This window comes from Panthera uncia, chromosome A2, assembly GCF_023721935.1.
Source record: "Panthera uncia isolate 11264 chromosome A2, Puncia_PCG_1.0, whole genome shotgun sequence".
NCBI lineage: Eukaryota > Metazoa > Chordata > Mammalia > Carnivora > Felidae > Panthera > Panthera uncia.
In genome coordinates, this window is record NC_064816.1 from 108666308 (window position 1) to 108686857 (window position 20550).

The following is a 20550-nucleotide window of genomic DNA, read 5'->3' on the forward strand; positions in this document are numbered from 1 at the left end:
CACAGGAATAAATAAAAGTTCCAGACATCCCCAGTGGAAAAATTGGGGAAATATGTGTTTAAATAAATGCCTTTATTTCTATGATATACACATATTTTAAAATTAATATATTAGGATTAACTGATACTTGCTAGCGTTTTCCCATCAACAACCAGAAAAGCATAGGATGTATGTTTCCAAGCATTGGACAAGAGGTAGCACAAAATTGTGATTCCAGAGAGAAAGGAAACTCATGAGGAAACTCCATGAATTTGCAGCAATTCTGCAGAGGAACACACCTCTGACCCCCATCTCTGTGAACTAGAATCTAGACAGAACATGGCACTTCACTAAACTGAAAGACAGAGATAGAGTTTCAGGACAGCGTAAGCAACTGGAGAGGCAATGAGAGACCTGTGGAGTGAGGTGTGGGGGTAGAAGTCCCTGTAAGCACCACTTGGAAATCCTTGTCTGAAGATAAGACTTCCCAAGGCTTACTAGAGAGCAGCTACTACAAAGCTGAGAGTAGAATAAAGATACTGGAAGTCTGTTGAAAGCACAGCCCAGCCAGAATGGAGAGATTACATTAACATTTTAAATACCCCAGACATATAGCTGAGCCACCAAAAAAAGCCACACCTTAAGAGTAAAGCCATACCTTAGAGTAGGCTGACTCTAGACCTACCCTAACAAAATCAAGCCATGACAAGATCCCCAGAGGAGACAGAACTTACCGGTTGGGTGCTGCCAAATTTTGAGACTTTCAACAGATTCCCCTAACAAAGTGTAAAACCAGAATTACACAAGTTCAAGATGATCAGGCAATATTTGAATTGCTTACTGAAACAAAAATTAACTTTGTTTTCAGAAGAAAACAGAATTCAGAGTTTCTGCAACGTAACATTCACAGAATTCAGTGTACATTCTGCAATAATTAGATATACAAAGAAATAGGAAACTATGATCCATAAGCCAGGAATTATAATCTAAATGCTTAAGCACTTAAGAAAAGCTTCAAAATGCATGAAGCAAAAACTGCTGCTCCTGAAAGGAGAACCAGACAAACACACAATTTTAGTTGAAGCCTTCAGTACTTGATAGAACAAGTAGGCAGAAAATCAGTACAGCTATTGATGACCTGAACAATACTACTGACCATCTAGATCTCACTGACACTTATGGAACACTGCCCAATAGCAGCAGAATATATTCTACTCAAGTACACATGGAATGTTCACGGAAGTAAACAATATTCTGGGCCATTAAAAAAACAACTTTGCAATTTCAAAGAAAACATACAATAAATATATGTTCTCAAACCATAATAGAATTAAAGTATAGAAATCACTACGAGAAATATATCTGGAAAATCCACAAATATTTGAAAATTAAATAACTCACTTCTAAATAATCTCTGGCTGAAAGAGGAAGTTTCAAGGAAAATTAGTGACTTTTTTAACTAAATAAAAATGAAACTGCTATGTATCAGTATTTGCGGAATACAGTTAAAGAACTGCTTTAAGAGAAACTTATGGCACTAAATTCTTCTTTTAGAAAAGAAAAAAAGACCTAAAATCTATCAACTAACTTTCCAACTTGAGAAACTAGGGTAAGAAGAGCAAGTTGAACCCGAAGCAAGCAGAAGAAGGGAAATAATCGAGACTAGAACAAAAATTAGTGAAAGAAAAAAAGAAAAAAAGAAAAATATTAGAAACAATCATTAAAATCAAAAGCTGTTTCCTTGAAAAGATTAATAAAATCAATACATGGTAGCAAGGCTGATGAAGAATCTGAAAGCAGAAGAGAAATTACCGATGTGAAGAATGAAAGATAGTACATCACTATTAATCTTAAAGACATTAAAATGTTGTAGGAATACTATGAACAAGGCTATGCCTTTATATACATTTGACAACTTAGCTGTGAGTCAGTTCTTTGAAAGACACAAACTACCAAAAGTCACTCAAAAAGAAGTAATATTAGGAGCACCTGGGTGGCTTAATCAGTTAAGCATCCAGTTTCAGCTCAGGTCATGATCTCACTGCTTGTGAGTTGAAACCCCATATGGGACTCTGTGCTGACAACTCAGAGCCTGGAGCCTGCTTTGAGTTCTCTGTCTCCCTCTCTCTGCCCCCCCCCCCCCCCCCCAATCTCTGTCTCTCTCTCTCTCTCTCTCTCTCTCTCTCTCAAAAATAAACATTAAAAATTTTTTAAAAAAGAAATAATCTTAGTAAGACCTATAACTATAAAAAAAGTCAACTAGATCTCTAAATCATAGCAACAATTACAAATGAAATCAAAATTAAAAGCGTCATCTACAGAGCACCTGGGTGGCTTAGTTAGTTGAGTATCCACTCCTCATTTCGGCTCAGGTCATGATCCCAGGGTCATGGTATCAAGCCCCATGTCAGGCTCTGCACTGAGCATGGGGCCTGCTTAATATTCTCTCTCTCCCTCTGCCCTTCCCCTACTCTCTCTCTCTCTCTCTCTCTCTCTCTCCCTCTCTCTCTCTCTCTCTCCCTCTCTCTCTCTCCCTCTCTCTCTCTCTCTCTCTCTCTCAAAAAGTGGCATTTACAATAGCATCAAAAAATATTAAAATAGACTAAATGTTATGTAAGGTGTAAATCTTCTGTATAAAAATTATGAAACATTGCTGAAAGAAATTAAAGATCTAAATAGAGTATAACTTATTCATTGATTTAGAAATTCAGTATTTTTAAAGATACATGTTTTTCCAAAATTGATAAATTTTATGCTATATCAATCAAAATCCCAGAAGTCTTTTTTGTGTCTAGAAATCAACCTGCTAATTCCAAAATTTGTTTGAAAATTTAAAGGACTAAAAATAGACAAAACAGTTACGAAAAAAACCCAGCAAAGCTGGAAGACCTACGATATATAATTTTAAGACAGCATTAAGAAAGTGGAAATGGCACAATGTAGATCAATGGAAAAAATAGAGTCCAGAAATAGACCCACACATATCTAGTGAAATGATTTTTGACAAGGCCATTGTTAATTTGTTGGGAGAAAGGAAAGTCTTTTCAACAAATGGTGCTGGGAAAATTGGATATCCTTCTGGAAAAACAAATAAAATGTGACCCTTCCCTCATACCATGTATACATATTAATGTGGCATGGATCTTAAATCAAATATAAAAACTGAAACTATCAAACTTCAAAAACAAAAACTTAAATGAAAAACATTTGTGACCTTGATTTAACCAAGCCAAGGTAGCTTTTCTTAGGTAGAAAAGCATTTACTATTTAAAAAATGATAAACTGAACCTTATTGAAATCAAAACCTTTTAAAAGACACTATTTAGAAAGTAAAAAGGCCAAACACAGAGTGAAAGAAAATATTTACAATACACAGGTCTGACAAAGGACATGCACTCAGAATATATACAGAACTCTTATAACAAACACAATAATAAAACAGAAAAATGGACAAAAACTTGAACAGACATTTCGTTTCACACACACAAAGAAGTGGACAATATACCAATGAAAAATATTCAAAAAAAAAAAAAGAAAAAAGAAAAATATTCAGCATTATTAGTCACCAGGCAAATGTGAAGTAAAACCACAATGAGATACCATTTCATACTTGTTAGAATGGCCAAAATTAAAAATAAAAGCAATAATAACTTCTGATGAGAATGTAAATCAATTAGATCTCTTATTCATTCTGAATAAAGTGAAATTGGTACAGTCATTTTAGAAAGAAATTTGACACTTTATTATAGTGTTAACATAATAACCTTATAATACATTTATGACTCAGCATTCTATTCCCACATATTTTTCCAAAAGAAATGAAAATGTGACCACAAGAACATTCTGTACATGAATGTTCATAGCAGCTTTATTCATAATATTCAAAAATTGGAAATAATGCAAATGTTCAGCAGCAGCTGAATAGATAAATTGCAACTGATATAAAGTTGTTGGATAAAATACAAGATTTCAGTTCATTTTGAATTTCAGATAAACAATGAATAATTTTATCATAAGTATATCCCAAATATTGTATGAAATATACCTGCACTAAGAAAAGTATTCACTGTTAACTGAAAATCAGAATTAACTGAGCTCTTTGGTTTTTTTGTGTTTTTATTTGTTTTTGCTGAAGTTGGTAGCTTAAGGTAGATTCACATTGTGTGAAGCACTACTCAGAAATAAATAGGAGTGAATTGCTGATACACACAATATGAATGAATCTGAAAACTATTATACTAAGTAAAAGAAGACAGACCAAAAAATACCCACTGCAATTATAGCAAAGCTCCAGGATACACAGTTAATATACAAAAATCAATCATTTTCCTATATATATGCAATGAACAAGTGGAATCTGACATTAAAAGCACAATGCCATTTACATTAACATCCAAAAAATGAATTACTTAGGTATAAATCTAAGAATATGTACAAGATCTATATTAAGAATGAAATCAAAGAAGAATTTTTAAAATGCAGTGCTATTCCATGTTCATGGAAAGAAAAACTCAGTATTGCCAGATGTTAGTTCTTCCCAACTTGATCTATAGATTCAGTGCAATTCCAATCAAAATCTCAGAAAGCTATTTTGTGGATATCAACAAACCAATTCTTTTTTTTTTTTTTTAATTTTTTTAATGTTTATTTATTTTTGAGAGAGAAAGAGAAAAAGAAAGAGAGACAGAACACGAGCAGGGGAGGGCCAGAGAGAGAGGCAGACACAGAATCCGAAACAGACTCCAGGCTCTGAGCTGTCAGCACAGAGCCCAATGCAAGGCTCAAACTCATGAACCGTGAGATCATGACCTGAGCCGAAGTTGGAGGCTTACCGACTGAGCCACCCAGGTGCCCCATGTGTTTTTTTTTTAATGTAAAGGTCAAACTCTAGAAATCAAAGGTTTAGAAAACTATTTAAATTTATATCCTTGAAGAAATGAGCTTTGGGTCATGGACCTAACCCAATACAATATTACAACTATGCTTCATTAGTTCTAGAAATTACCTCCAACCTCAAATATCTCATTTGTTAAAGAGGTATATCCCAAAAAATAAAAAGTAAAAGAAATAAAAGGTCCAAAAGTGTCCCAAGACTGAAAAAAATTTTGAGAAGTTTGTTTTGCATTAATCTTTTCATACCTTTTTTCAGAATATCCAGGAAGGAAATTGTGAATAATATATTAAATTGCTGTTAAACATTTCAGATAGTTAAGAATGTGTTTGTATTACAGCAGTTCTTTTAAAGATACCAGTACATTTTAAATTGTCTTTAAAAACTTTCAAGATTGGTTCAAATATTATTAATCTCCCTAAAAATCCTTAACTATCATACATTCTCATTTCTTTTAGTCCTAGCCAAATTTTCCTTTGGTCGTCTCTTTATTGAACTCTTTTTTTTCCAACAGTTGTTTGTTTTCACAAAGGACAACTCAAAGGTCAAAAGCAGCCAGGCTGAAGTAGTGGTTAAGGTGGTATTAAAACACAACTGTTATTGCCTGCCATTGCCTATTCTAATAATTTGATCATGCTGCCTTCTGTTTCTGTGCTCTTTCCTATTTTTCATTAGAAATTTAATACCTTGGTAGGAGAAAAAGGAGCACAAATGAGTGGAGGACAGAAACAGAGAATCGCAATTGCTCGAGCTTTAGTTAGAAACCCAAAGATCCTGATCTTAGATGAGGCTACATCTGCCCTAGATACAGAAAGTGAATCAGTTGTTCAAGCTGCATTGGAGAAGGTAAGTGAGCAGATCATTTCTTATTTCCATATTCCTGGCTCAACATTGTTTTTAAATACAAGAAAGTATGGCTCTGCACTGGATTATTTCTTGAGTTCAGAGCCCTCTTTAAGGTATTGATGCAGAATGTTCACCCTTGTAAAAACTTATACATGATAGTTATAGGAAGTGATTTGGATGAAAGAAGAAGATGCTATAGTTGGTGCTAAAAACATACAGGGCTGATATCCACGCAGTCATCCCATATATACTTCCTTTCCAATGGTCTACACTTTACACCTCCCCATAGTAACCCCATACCACTACCACTATCACAGTTATAACCACATCCATTCTTAGCCTCTTGCATACACACCTGTAGGATTCTCTTCTCTGACCACTTTTCCTCTTTAGGGCAACCCCAAAATAATCATTTTAACTTAATTTCACCTCCAGGGTGGAAGCATACAGTGTGGTTTGCCCTACCCTTGAATCATTCTCCTGTAAGAGCCCTTGGCCCTCTAACTTCATACTAACCTCCTGCTTACTGCATGCTACTGACTTGCTTCAGGACTTCAATACAGTGATGGTCCTTTATGAAACTGCATTGCATTTGGGACAGTAGTTGGTGGCAGTGACATGAAAAACCATGAATATTTTTTTCAATGGCCAACGCCTCTTTTAAATCATGGCCTTCAGGGATGCCTGGCTGGCTCAGTAGGTTAAGCATCTAACTCTTGATTTTGGCTCAGGTCATGATCCCATGGTCATGAGATCAAGCCCTGTGTTGGGCTCTGCACTGAGCATGGAGCCTGCTTGAGATTCTCTCTCTTTCTCCCTCTGCCCCTCTGCTCCACTTGCATACATTCTCTCTCTCTCTCTCTTTCTCTCTCTTTCTCTCTCTTTAAAAAATCAGTCAATCAGTCATGGCCTTCAAACCTTTCAGAAGGCTTAATGACACAAATTACTTTGAACTTGTTTGAAAACGTGTTGTGTTTTTGTGTCTAAGAAAATTACAGACTTTTCTTGTTAAATACTAACTTTGTGCAACCAGAAATGGATACTGGCAGCCAGAGTGCCCACTGCTTATTGAATAATCTGTTAGTTACTATTATAAACTTGCAAATTAAATTGTATATGTTTTTACCCTTGTTTTCATCCCACAATGAGAGTGCCACCTGTTGTTCATGATATTTCTTATTTCCATAAAGTAAGGAAGTGATATGAAAGTCCATGTTTATTGTAGATACTTTACCAGTTTGGTTAATTTTAGTGGAAAAGAAACAATGATTCCCTCAAGGGTATGGCTGATGCTTTTTTCATTTTTTTAAATTTAGTAACTGGGACTGGGCTCTACAGAATGCACTCAAATTGTATTCGGTAATGGTGATGCTTAGTTACTTAGGGCTTGAATGTACCAAAAAATTATTACACTTAATATAACCAACCATCTTTTAACTTACATAAGATTTTTCTTTCATTTTCTTGAGATACAATTGACATATATATAAGATATTTAAAAACATTGCAATAGGTTCCAGAGTTGTTAAAGTCTAAGTGTCCATTATCTTTTCAACCAATGTGTTAATCACTTCAGGTGATCAGAACTTGTTCAGACTTTTAAAGTAGTTGCTTAGTGACATAATAAACTAATAAAAGTTTTCTTTTTACTAATGGTTAAAATTAAATCTGTATCATGATAAAAACAGAAGAACACAAATCGTTTGTAAACTATGATTACAATTATATATAATAGGTGTGCATGTGCACAAAAATGAAGACAACATATATGAAAATACCAGCAGTTGTGTGGCAGAATTATGAGGGAATTTAAGTTTTTAAAAATGTATTTACTCTTATTATTTTTCACTTTTTAAAGGTGAGAGAATTATTGACATTGTAGAGACATATAGGTGTGAAACTGCTTTAAGTTTGCTTTGCTGGTCTTTTATGGGATGAAGGTAAATGGTAACAAAGGGGTGACAAGTAGCACAATAAACGGAATTAATTATATATGCATCAGTTTATTGGAAAGTGAGTCATAGCAAAGAGGAGAGTTCAAAAAAGGCCAGGTAATGAAAGCTCCAGTGCCCTGAGAGTCCTCTGTACATTCCACACAGAGGGCGATTGTGGAATCAAACCTTTGGAGAGGTTCCTACCTAAGGAGGGTAGGGCACACAGCACATCTCATTTCTGCTCGTCTAAGAACTCTCAGACCTGCTGCATGATATGGCCTAACCCACAGCAGTTAACAGTTCCAGCTCAAAATATCTTCCAAACTACAAAATGAACAAAGAGGGAACAATAAAATATATCTCTTCTTATTGGTGAATGCTGTATCCACCCCCTCCATGCCCAGCCTTCACTTGTTCCTTCCCACCCCTCCTCTCCATTACCCCCATTGTCTTCCACTTATATTGAGTTCTAGAACCACTAAAACTAATCTATAGTGATTTTTAAAAAGAAATCAAATCAGTAGTTTCCTGGAGCAGAAGGTAGGTTTTGACTAAAATGAGCATAAGGGAACTATCACTCTTGTCCTCAGTTGGATTTTTTTTTAACATTTATTTATTTTTGAGAGAGAGAGCACAAGAGAGGGAGGGACAGAGAGAGAGGGCACAGAGCTTCTGAAGCAGGCTCTGCGCACAGCAGTCAGCCCAACGCGGGGCTTAAACTCAGGAACTGTGAGATCATGACCTGAGCCAAAGTCGGACGCTCAACTGACTGAGCCCCCCAGGCTCCCCTCCTCACTTGGAATATTGCAACTGCTTCAGCCCATGCCCAATCAATCTGTTTTTATCGCATCAGTCAAGTGATGCCACTAAAATGTAAATCTGATCCTCCAGTGGCTTTTTAACTCACTCTTCACTCTAAGTAAATACCAAATTCCTTACCAGGCACCTAGGTGGCTCAGTGGGTTAAGCGTCCAACTCTTGATTTCAGCTCAGGTCAGGATTTCATGGTGAGATTGAGCCCTGCATGGGTCTGTGTCAGGAGCCTGCTTGGGATTCTCTCTCTGCCCCTGCCCTGCATGCATGCAAGTGTGCTCGCACTCACTCTCTAAACAAACAAACAAATAAGCTTAAAAAAAAAATCTTTACAGTAAGTGACAAGGTTCTATGGAATCAGTCTCTAAGCTCCTGGAACCTCACACCCCATCATTCTCCTCCACATTTGCTGCTCCTTAAACATGCCATAGTACTTCTTATCAGCTCTCATACTGTGTATGTATTTGTTTATTTTATTGTCTCTGTTCCCCTACTGGAATGTAAACTCACTAGTGGCAAAGGCTTTGATTGGTTAACTGCAGTGTCCCCAGCACTAGAATGAGGCCTGGTCCTTAGACAGCCAGTAAGCATTTGTTAAATGCATTTTGGATGAGTTTGATACAGAATAGTTCCAAGGTCTAAAGTTCTCTTTTCTGGAATTCTTAAGTTAGACTTACTGCAAACTAGTTTTGCTTCACTTATCTTATTCATGAGGAGGATCAAGTGTCAGTGGATAAAGATTTATGCCACAGACTATGTGGTACCACTCTGCTACTGGTTTGGACCCAGCATGCCAATGCAGCAGGTTTCTATTCTGTCCCAGTACAGAAGGCATGGCAGTAAAGACCTGTAGGCCCCTGTGGAAGCAGAGGAAGCCCACACTGACTTTGGGATAAAGCCTGTGAACACTCTGAGATGTTAAAAGTGGTATGCTAATCTAGGCATAATTATTATTAAGGGAGGTTCAGCTACACCACATCAATGGAGAACCTTTAAAAAGACCCTTTGCTAATTATGAGGGAAGGGTTTCCATCACAGTTTTATTCTTTAAAGAGATAGAGCTGCTTTGTTGCAGGCTTCATGGGCTTTTCTTTATCATTACTGCTCTTTCTCACTATGATGCATCCCGTTGATCTTCCTCAGAGGATCTTAACATACTTATATAACTTGAAAAATTGAACAATAAGAAAATTGGTATGCTGCATTAAGCTGTGGGCTACTTTATTAAGTTAAGCCCAAACAAGTGGTTATCCAAAGGTAGGTTAATTATTACACATTTTGGTGCGTCTATGACAATTAAATATTTTACTTTTTATATATGAAATTAGGGATTTATTCAATTTTTTCTTCTTTCTTTTCCTTTCTCTTTTTCTTTCTTTTGGTTTTTTTTCTTTCTTTTCAAAACCATGTGTAGCAACATGATAATAGTTGAGAACAGAAAGGGAATTTCTGCAAGGGGATTTCCTTGGCTGGAATTTAGCCAGAAGAACAAAGGTAGCATAGAGACTATCTCATCCTAAAAGCATCATGGAACATTTTATAAGCCTGCCTAATCAAGCTCACATTTGTTAGGCTTGGTGTTAAATTATAGACCACTAATTTATTTTAGGGCAGTGCTTCTCCCCCTTTGATGGATCAGGGCCCCATCTAAGAATCTAAGAAAGGGAAAAATAAACCACTAACTTTTTCAGAAAAATCTACAAATGCTCTTGTACACAAAAATTTACCTAAAAGATTGAGAGGTTCATGGATCCCCTCTAAAGCCATTCTTGAGTCATTATTGCAGGCATAATAAAGGAACAAATGGGTGATAATAGCTAATCCTTATACGAACCCAGTGAGATCAGAACACTTATTTTCCTATTACACAGATTTGCACATTGAAGCACAGACAGGCCGAATAACAGCTAGGCAACAGTGAAGCCAGGATGTGGACCCAGACACATTTCTTGAGCTCATTCACATAACCACCATGCTATATTCCCCAAGATTATGCATCTGCTAGGGATTTAAGCTAAATCTGAAACTGGATCATTCTTCAAAACTAGCCTCTTCTTAAGGATAGTATTACCATAATCCAGCAATTCCACTTCTGGGTATATACCAAACAAAATTGCAAGAAGGAACTCAAACATATATTTGTATACTAGAGTTCACAGCAGCATCATTCACAATAGCCAAAAGTTAGAAACAACCCAAATGTTCTTTGACAGATAAATAAACACATTATGTGTGTGTACAGTGTCATAGTATTCAATATTAAAAAGGAAGGAAATTCTGACACGTGCTACATGGAAAACCTTAGAGATATTATGCTAACTAAAATAAGACAGATGCAAAAGGACAAATATTATGTGATTACACTTATATGAGATACCTAGAATAGTCATATTCATAGACAGAAAGTACATTGGATGTTACCGGGGCTAAGGAAAGGGGGAAATGGGAAGTTATGGTTCAGAGTGGTATAGAATTTCAGCACAGGATGAAGAAAAAGTTCTGGAGTTAGATAGTAGTGATGATTACACAAAAATATGAATGTACTTAATGCCACTAAATTGTACACTTTAAAATGGTTGAAACTGGTTAAAAGTTTATGTTATGATTATTTTACCACTAAAAAAAAAGAATAGCAATATAAGTCTGAGTATAAAATAATAGTGACACAGAAGGAATTGGCCTCTCTGATCCAGGAGAACCCTACCCTTAAAAATGACTAGAATGATAAATCTCATGTTATGTATATTTTACCAGAATTAAAAGAAAAAAAAACACTATCCTTTTTCTAAAACCATATTGCCTCGTTGGGAAAGAAACTCAAACCATACCCCACTGAAATTGAGGATCCCACGTAGGCTTGTAATAGACTCACTTTTGTCCCTTAAGCCTCTTATTTTGATCCTATTGTATTTGTAGCTAGTGGGTTTTTCTTTCACGAATGGATTTAAATCATTATTAGTTAGCAGGAAATTTCAGAGTCTTAAAAAAATACAAGAAAAGCCTCAAACATATGGTAAAATATTTTTCCATTATACAAGGGTGGTTTTTTTTTTTCAATATAAGAAATTTATTGTCAAATTGGTTTCCATACAACACCCAGTGCTCATCCCAAAAGGTGCCCTCCTCAATACCCATCACCCACCCTCCCCTCCCTCCCACCCCCCATCAACCCTCAGTTTGTTCTCAGTTTTTAAGAGTCTCTTATGCTTTGGCTCTGTCCCACTCTAACCTCCTTTTTTTTTTCCTTCCCCTCCCCCATGGGTTTCTGTTAAGTTTCTCAGGATCCACATAAGAGTGAAAACATATGGTATCTGTCTTTCTCTGTATGGCTTGTTTCACTTAGCATAACACTCTCCAGTTCCATCCACGTTGCTACAAAGGGCCATATTTCATTCTTTCTCATTGGCACGTAGTACTCCATTGTGTATATAAACCACCATTTCTTTATCCATTCATCAGTTGATGGACATTTAGGCTCTTTCCATAATTTGGCTATTGTTGAGAGTGCTGCTATAAACATTGGGGTACAAGTGCCCCTATGCATCAGCACTCCTGTATCCCTCGGGTAAATTCCTAGCAGTGCTATTGCTGGGTCATAGGGTAAGTCTATCTTTAATTTTTTGAGGAACCTCCACACTTTTTCCAGAGTGGCTGCACCAATTTGCATTCCCACCAATAGTGCAAGAGGGTTCCCGTTTCTCCACATCCTCTCCAGCATCTATAGTCTCCTGATTTGTTCATTTTGGCCACTCTGACTGGCGTGAGGTGATACCTGAGTGTGGTTTTGATTTGTATTTCCCTGATGAGGAGCGACATTGAGCATCTTTTCATGTGCCTGTTGGCCACCCAGATGTCTTCTTTAGAGAAGTGTCTGTTCATGTTTTCTGCCCATTTCTTCACTGGGTTGTTTTTCAGGTGTGGAATTTGGTGAGTTCTTTATAGATTTTGGATACTAGCCCTTTGTCCGATATGTCATTTGCAAATATCTTTTCCCATTCCATTGGTTGCCTTTTAGTTTTGTTGGTTGTTTCCTTTGCTGTGCAGAAGCTTTTTATCTTCATAAGGCCCCAGTAGTTCATTTTTGCTTATAACTCCCTTGCCTTTGGGGATGTGTCGGGTAAGAAATTGCTACGGCTGAGGTCAGAGAGGTCTTTTCCTGCTTTCTCCTCTAAGGTTTTGATGGTTTCCTGTCTCACATTCAGGTCCTTTATGCATTTTGAGTTTATTTTTGTGAATGGTGTGAGAAAGTGGTCTAGTTTCAACCTTCTGCATGTTGCTGTCCAATTCTCCCAGCACCATTTGTTAAAGAGACTGTCTTTTTTCCATTGGATGTTCTTTCCTGCTTTGTCAAAGATGAGTTGGCCATACATTTCTGGGTCTAGTTCTGGGGTTTCTATTCTATTCCATTGGTTTATGTGTCTGTTTTTGTGCCAATACCATGCTGTCTTGATGATGACAGCTTTGTAGTAGAGGCTAAAGTCTGGGATTGTGATGCCTCCTGCTTTGGTCTTCTTCTTCAAAATTACTTTGGCTATTCGGGGCCTTTTGTGGTTCCATATGAATTTTAGGATTGCTTGTTCTAGTTTCGAGAAGAATGTTGGTACAATTTTGATTGGGATTGCATTGAATGTGTAGATAGCTTTGGGTAGTATTGACATTTTGACAAAATTTATTCTTCCAATCCATGAGCACGGAATGTCTTTCCATTTCTTTATATCTTCTTCAATTTCCTTCATGAGCTTTCTATAGTTTTCAGCATACAGATCTTTTACATCTTTGGTTAGATTTATTCCTAGGTATTTTACGCTTCTTGGTGCAGTTGTGAATGGGAACAGTTTCTTTATTTGTCTTTGTGTTGCTTCATTATTAGTATATAAGAATGCAACTGATTTTGGTACACTGATTTTGTACCCTGGAACTTTGCTGAATTCATGTATCAGTTCTAGCAGACTTTTGGTAGAGTCTATCGGATTTTCCATGTATAGTATCATGTCATCTACAAAAAGTGAAAGCTTAACTTCATCTTTGCCAATTTTGATGCCTTTGATTTCCTTTTGTTGTCTGATTGCTGATGCTAGAACTTCCAACACTATGTTAAACAACAGCGGTGAGAGTGGGCATCCCTGTCGTGTTCCTGATCTCAGGGAAAAAGCTCTCAGTTTTTCCCCATTGAGGATGATGTTAGCTGTGAGCTTTTCATAAATGGCTTTTATGATCTTTAAGTATGTTCCTTCTATCCCGACTTTCTCGAGGGTTTTTATTAAGAAAGTTTGCTGGATTTTGTCAAAGGCCTTTTCTGCATTGATTGACAGGGTCATATGGTTCTTATCTTTTCTTTTATTAATGTGATCTATCACGTTGATTGATTTGTGAATGTTGAACCAGCCCTGCATCCCAGGAATGAATCCCACTTGATCATGGTGAATAATTCTTTTTATATGCTGTTGAATTCGATTTGCTAGTATCTTATTGAGAATTTTTGCATCCATATTCATCAGGGATATTGGCCTCTAGTTCCCTTTTTTTACTGGGTCTCTGTCTGGTTTAGGAATCAAAGTAATACTGGCTTCATAGAATGAGTCTGGAAGTTTTCCTTCCCTTTCTATTTTTTGGAATACCTTGAGAAGGATAGGTATTATCTCTGCTTTAAACGTCTGGTAGAACTCCCCTGGGAAGCCATCTGGTCCTGGACTCTTATTTGTTGGGAGATTTTTGATAACTGATTCAATTTCTTCGCTGGTTATGGGTCTGTACAAACTTTCTATTTCCTCCTGATTGAGTTTTGGAAGTGTGTGGGTGTTTAGGAATTTGTCCATTTCTTCCAGGTTGTCCAGTTTGTTGGCATATAATTTTTCATAGTATTCCCTAATAATTGCTTGTATCTCTGAGGGATTGGTTGTAATAATTCCATTTTCATTCATGATTTTATCTATTTGGGTCATCTTTCTTTTCTTTTTGAGAAGCCTGGCTAGAGGTTTATCAATTTTGTTTATTTTTTCAAAAAACCAACTCTTGGTTTCATTGATCTGCTCTACAGTTTTTTTAGATTCTATATTGTTTATTTCTGGTCTGATCTTTATTATTTCTCTTCTTCTGCTGGGTTTAGGCTGTCTTTGCTGTTCTGCTTCTACTTCCTTTAGGTGTGCTGTTAGATTTTGTATTTGGGATTTTTCTTGTTTCTTGAGATAGGCCTGGATTGCGATGTATTTTCCTCTCAGGACTGCCTTCGCTGCATCCCAAAGCGTTTGGATTGTTGTATTTTCATTTTCATTTGTTTCCATATATTTTTTAATTTCTTCTCTAATTGCCTGGTTGACCCATTCATTCTTTAGTAGGGTGTTCTTTAACCTCCATGCTTTTGGAGGTTTTCCAGACTTTTTCCTGTGGTTGATTTCAAGCTTCATAGCATTGTGGTCTGAAAGTATGCATGGTATGATTTCAATTCTTGTATACTTATGAAGGGCTGTTTTGTGATCTATCTTGGAGAATGTTCCATGTCCACTCGAGAAGAAAGTATATTCTGTTGCTTTGGGATGCAGAATTCTAAATATATCTGTCAAGTCCATCTGATCCAATGTATCATTCAGGGCCCTTGTTTCTTTACTGACCGTGTGTCTAGATGATCTATCCATTTCTGTAAGTGGGGTGTTAAAGTCCCCTGCAATTACCACATTCTTATCAATAAGGTTGCTTATGTTTGTGAGTAATTGTTTTATATATTTGGGGGCTCCTGTATTCGGTGCATAGACATTTATAATTGTTAGCTCTTCCTGATGGATAGACCCTGTAATTATTATATAATGCCCTTCTTCATCTCTTGTTACAGCCTTTAATTTAAAGTCTAGTTTGTCTGATATAAGTATGGCTACTCCAGCTTTCTTTTGACTTCCAGTAACATGATAAATAGTTCTCCATCCCCTCACTCTCAACCTGAAGGTGTCCTCAGGTCTAAAATGAGTCTCCTGTAGACAGCAAATAGATGGGTCTTGTTTTTTTATCCATTCTGATACCCTATGTCTTTTGGTTGGCGCATTTAGTCCATTTACATTCAGTGTTATTATAGAAAGATATGGGTTTAGAGTCATTGTGATGTCCATAGGTTTCATGCTTGTAGCGATGTCTCTGGTACTTTGTCTCACAGGATCCCCCTTAGGATCTCTTGTAGGGCTGGTTTAGTGGTGACAAATTCCTTCAATTTTTATTTGTTTGGGAAGACCTTTATCTCTCCTTCTATTCTAAATGACAAACTTGCTGGGTAAAGGATTCTCGGCTGCATATTTTTTTTTCTGTTCATCACATTGAAGATCTCCTGTCATTCCTTTCTGGCCTGCCAAGTTTCGGTAGAGATTGGTCACGAGTCTTATAGGTCTCCCTTTATATGTTAGAGCACGTTAATCTCTAGCTGCTTTCAGAATTTTCTCTTTATCCTTGTATTTTGCCAGTTTCACTATGATATGTCGTGCAGAAGATCGATTCAAGTTACGTCTGAAGGGAGTTTTCTGTGCCTCTTGGATTCCAATGCCTTTTTCCTTCCCCAGATCAGGGAAGTTCTCAGCCATTATTTCTTCAAGTACCCCTTCAGCCCCTTTCCCTCTCTCTTCCTCATCTGGAATACCAATTATGTGTATATTATTTCTCTTTAGTGCATCACTTAGTTCTCTAATTTTCCCCTGATAATCCTGGATTTTTTTATCTCTCTTTTTCTCAGCTGCTTCTTTTTCCATAATTTTATCTTCTAGTTCACCTGTTCTCTCCTCTGCCTCTTCAATCCGAACCGTGGCTGTCTCCATTTTATTTTGCAGCTCATTGATAGCATTTTTTAGCTCCTCCTGGTTGTTCCTTAGTCCCTTGATCTCTGTAGCAATAGATTCTCTGCTGTCCTTTATACTGTTTTCAAGCCCAGCGATTAATTTTATGACTATTATTCTAAATTCACTTTCTGTTATTTTGTTTAAATCGTTTTTGATCGGTTCATTAGTGGTTGTTATTTCCTGGAGATTCTTCTGAGGGGAATTCTTCCGTTTGGTCATTTTGGATAGTCCCTGGAGTGGTGCGGACCTGCAGGGCACTTCCCCTGTGCTGTGGTGTATAACTGGAGTTGGTGGGCGGGGCCGCAGTCAGACCTGATGTCTGCCCCCAGCCCAGCCCTGGGGCCATAGTCAGACTGGTGTGTACCTTATCTTCCCCTCTCCTGGGGGCGGGATTCACTGTGGGGTGGCGTGGCCCGTCTGGGCTACTTGCACACTGCCAGGCTTGTGGTGCTGGGGATCTGGCGTATTAGCTGGGGTGGATCAGCAAGGTGCACAGGGACAGGAAGGACAGGCTCAGCTCGCTTTTCCTTCAGTGATCCGCTTCGGGAGGGGCCCCGTGGCACCGAGAGGGAGTCAGACCCGCCAGAGGGATGGATCCGCAGAAGCACAGCATTGGGTGTTTGCTCGGAGCAAGCAAGTTCCCTGGCAGGAACTGGTTCCCTTTGGGATTTTGGCTGGGGGATTGGCGAGGGAGATGGCACTGGCGAGTGCCTTTGTTCCCCGCCAAGCTGCGCTCTGTCGTCGGGGGCTCAACAACTCTCCCTCCGGTTGTCCTCCAGCCCTCCCATTCTCTGAGCAGAGCTGTTAGTTTATAACCTTCCAGATGTTAAGTCCCGCTTGCTGTCGGAACACACTCCGTCCGGCCCCTCCGCTTTTGCAAGCCAGACTCAGGGGCTCTGCTTGGCCGGCAGGCCGCCCCTCCGCCCTGGCTCCCTCCCGCCACTCCGTGGAGCGCGCACCGCATCGCTGCCCTTCCTACCCTCTTGCGTGGATCTCTCATCTGCACTTGGCTCCGGAGACTCCATTCTGCTAGTCTTCTGGCGGTTCTCTGGGTTATTTAGGCAGGTGTAGGTGGAATCCAAGTGATCAGCAGGACGCAGTGAGCTCAGAGTCTTCCTACACTGCCATCTTCCCCTCAAGACAAGAGTGGTTTCTGTAAATCTAAATTATTCCTAAGCCTTGTCCTCCCCCAAAATAAGAAAACCTTCTATATATCGATTTTTCTAATTGGCAATGTGATTTATTTGATACATTCAAACATTAATCATTCTATAATAAGTTAATCAAATGTTTAGAGTTTAGACCATGAGCTTAGCAGAGTAAAGATGGTAGAGATGAGTAAATGCAGGCCATTCCAGTCTGAGGGAACATCAGTGCTCACTGAGGCACAGCTGCAGAAATGTCATCCCTTACAGTCTGTTTTCAGATGTCAGACAACGGCATGAACTTTTGCAAAATAAGTAAACTTGTTCCATAAGTAATGCCGAAGAAGTGAAGAAATATTAGTAGATAGGTCTGTAAAAATGCCTGCAAAGTGAGTCTCCCATGAAGAAAAGAAGGTCTAGAACAATACAACCTGCTTCAAGAAACCTTATAATTCTGATTATGTCACGAGACTGCATACTCTTCTCAAAACTTTTCTAATTGCAGTCTCCGCATTGTTTGATTTTACAACTCCTTCTGTCCTACATTCTCCTTAGAGTATATGTGTTATATGTGCCCTTTTATATTTTTAAGTAAATTTCATACATATGAATTTGCTATGAGAAATATTTAATAGTATTGTGAAATCATTGAGCTAATTGGTAACATCTTATAGCTTCATCAGTAAGTTTTGAGATCTGGTTGCTTTTAAGAAATAACATTTGTCACCTCAAGGAAATGTAATTGAATAAATGAGAGAGATATGGGTCAGGAACCTGGGTGTCTTGAGTGTTTTCACCTTTGCACTGGTAGTCCTAATGAATGCCCACTCAACAACAGCATTCTTACATTCATTCCCCTTTAAGGTGCTGTAGGCAAGTCTCAGGTCTCCAAGATCCAGAATACAATTCAGACTTGAAGTTGAAATGAGAAAAGTGGGATTAGTATAGTCTGAATGTCTTACCTCTAAAACTTAGGCACATCAGACAAATGCAAATTGAGAGACATTTTACAGAGTATCTGACTGGTATTCCTCAAATACCAAGTTTGTACAAAATAAGGAATATCTGAGAAATTGTCACAACTAGAGGAGCCTGAGGAGACATGATGCCTAAATGGCAATGTATTTTGAATGGGATCTGGGAGCAGAAAAAAGATAATAGGTAAATATTAAGGAAATATGAATAAAGTATAGAATTTAATTGATAAGATATTGATACTGGTTCATTTGTTGTAAAAAATGCACCATAGAAATGTCAGATATTGACACTGGGGGATACTGTGTGCAGGGTACATGAATACCGTAGTATCTTTGCAAATTTTCCCTAAATTGAAACCATCCTAAAATAAAGTTGATTTTAAAAAACTAAACTAGGGGTGCCTGGATGGCTCAGTTGGTTAAGCGTCTGATTCTTGGTTTTGGCTCAGGTCATGATCTCATGGTTCACGAGTTTGAGCCCCACATTAGGCTCTGTGCTGATAGTGCAGAGCCTGCTGGGGATTCTCATATTCTCTCTCTCTCTCTCTCTCTCTCTGTCTCTCTCTCTCCCACTCTTTCTGCCCTTCCCCTACTCACATGCACGTGTGCTGCCTCTGTCTCTCTCAAAATAAATAAACTGAAAAAAATTTTTAATAAAAAATAAAACAAAAAAAATTTGCCTATTATATTATACCATTCATAAGCAAGACTTAGAATTACCACATAAAAATAATATACTGAGGAAAACAAAAAACAAACAATAAAAACTCTCTTCCCAATTATCATTCACCCATGTTTATATAGGACCACTTTCTTACACCATACACAAAAATATATTCAAAATGGGTGAAAACCTAAATGTGAGACAGGAAACCATCAGAATCCTAGAGGAGAACACAGGCAACAACCTCTTTAACCTCAGCTGCAGCAACTTCTTACTAGACACGTCTCTGGAGGCAAGGGAAACAAAAGCAAAAATGAACTATTGGGACTTCACCAAGATAAAAAGCTTCTGCACAGCAAAGGAAACAATCAACAAAACTAAAAGGCAACCAACAGAATGGGAAAAGATATTTGCAAATGACATATTGGTTAAAGAGCTAGTATTCAAATCTATAAAGAACTTATCAAACTCAACATCAAAAAAATAAGTAATCCGGGGCGCCTGGGTGGCTCCGTCGGTTAAGCGTCCGACTTCAGCTCAGGTCACGATCTCGCGGTCCGTGAGTTCGAGCCCCGCGTCAGGCTCTGGGCTGATGGCTCAGAGCCTGGAGCCTGCTTCCGGTTCTGTGTCTCCCTCTCTCTCTGCCCCTCCCCCATTCATGCTCTGTCTCTCTCTGTCCCAAAAATAAATAAACGTTAAAAAATAAAAATAAAAAAAATAAGTAATCCAGTTAAGAAATGGGCAGAAGACATGAACAGACATTTGTCTAAAGAAGATATACAAATGGCTAACAGACACATGAAAAAATGCTCAACATCACTCATCATCAGGGAAATGCAAATCAAAACCACAATGAGATATCACCTCACATCTGTCAGAATAGCTAAAATTAACAACACAGGAAATAACAGGTGTTGGCAAAGATGCAGAGAAAGGGGAATTCTCTTACGCTGTTGATGGGAATGCAAACTGGTGCAGCTATTCTGGAAAACAGTATGGAGATTTCCTCAAAAAAGTTAAAAATAGGACTACCCCCACAATTGCACTACTAGGTATTTACCCAAAGGATACAGAAATACTGATTTGAAGGGATGCATGAGCTCCACTGTTTATTGGAATGGGCTAAATGGGTGATGGGCATTAAGGAGGGCACTTGTTGTGATGAGTCCTGGGTGTTATATATAGGTTTGGAATGACTAAATTCTACTCCTGAAACCAATACTACACTATGTGTTAACTAACAAATTTAAATAAAATCTTGGAAGGAAAAGAAGTCTATATTTGCACTATGAAAAATAAAGGGAGCACTACGCATTTTAGTGTTTAGACTTGTCTTCTTCAGACTATATCACATAAATATCACCTAGAGAAACTCACATATTCTAGTAATTGTCAATTAACAATATAATTATGTGTGCTTCATCAGACTTTGCCAAAATTAAGAAAAATAAATCTTTCTACCTACAATAGTTAGTTGCTCCTCAATCTAC

At 37.8% G+C, this 20550-nt stretch overlaps 1 protein-coding gene across 1 annotated transcript in view; it reads left to right on the forward strand.

Moving 5' to 3' along the window:
* Positions 1-20550, forward strand: part of ABCB5 (ATP binding cassette subfamily B member 5) — a 110616-nt gene that overhangs the window by 27091 nt on the left and 62975 nt on the right. The window contains exon 13 of the mRNA XM_049641600.1: positions 5546-5716. Within this exon, the coding sequence (XP_049497557.1) occupies positions 5546-5716 (171 nt within the window). The remainder of the gene's footprint in view (positions 1-5545; positions 5717-20550) is intronic.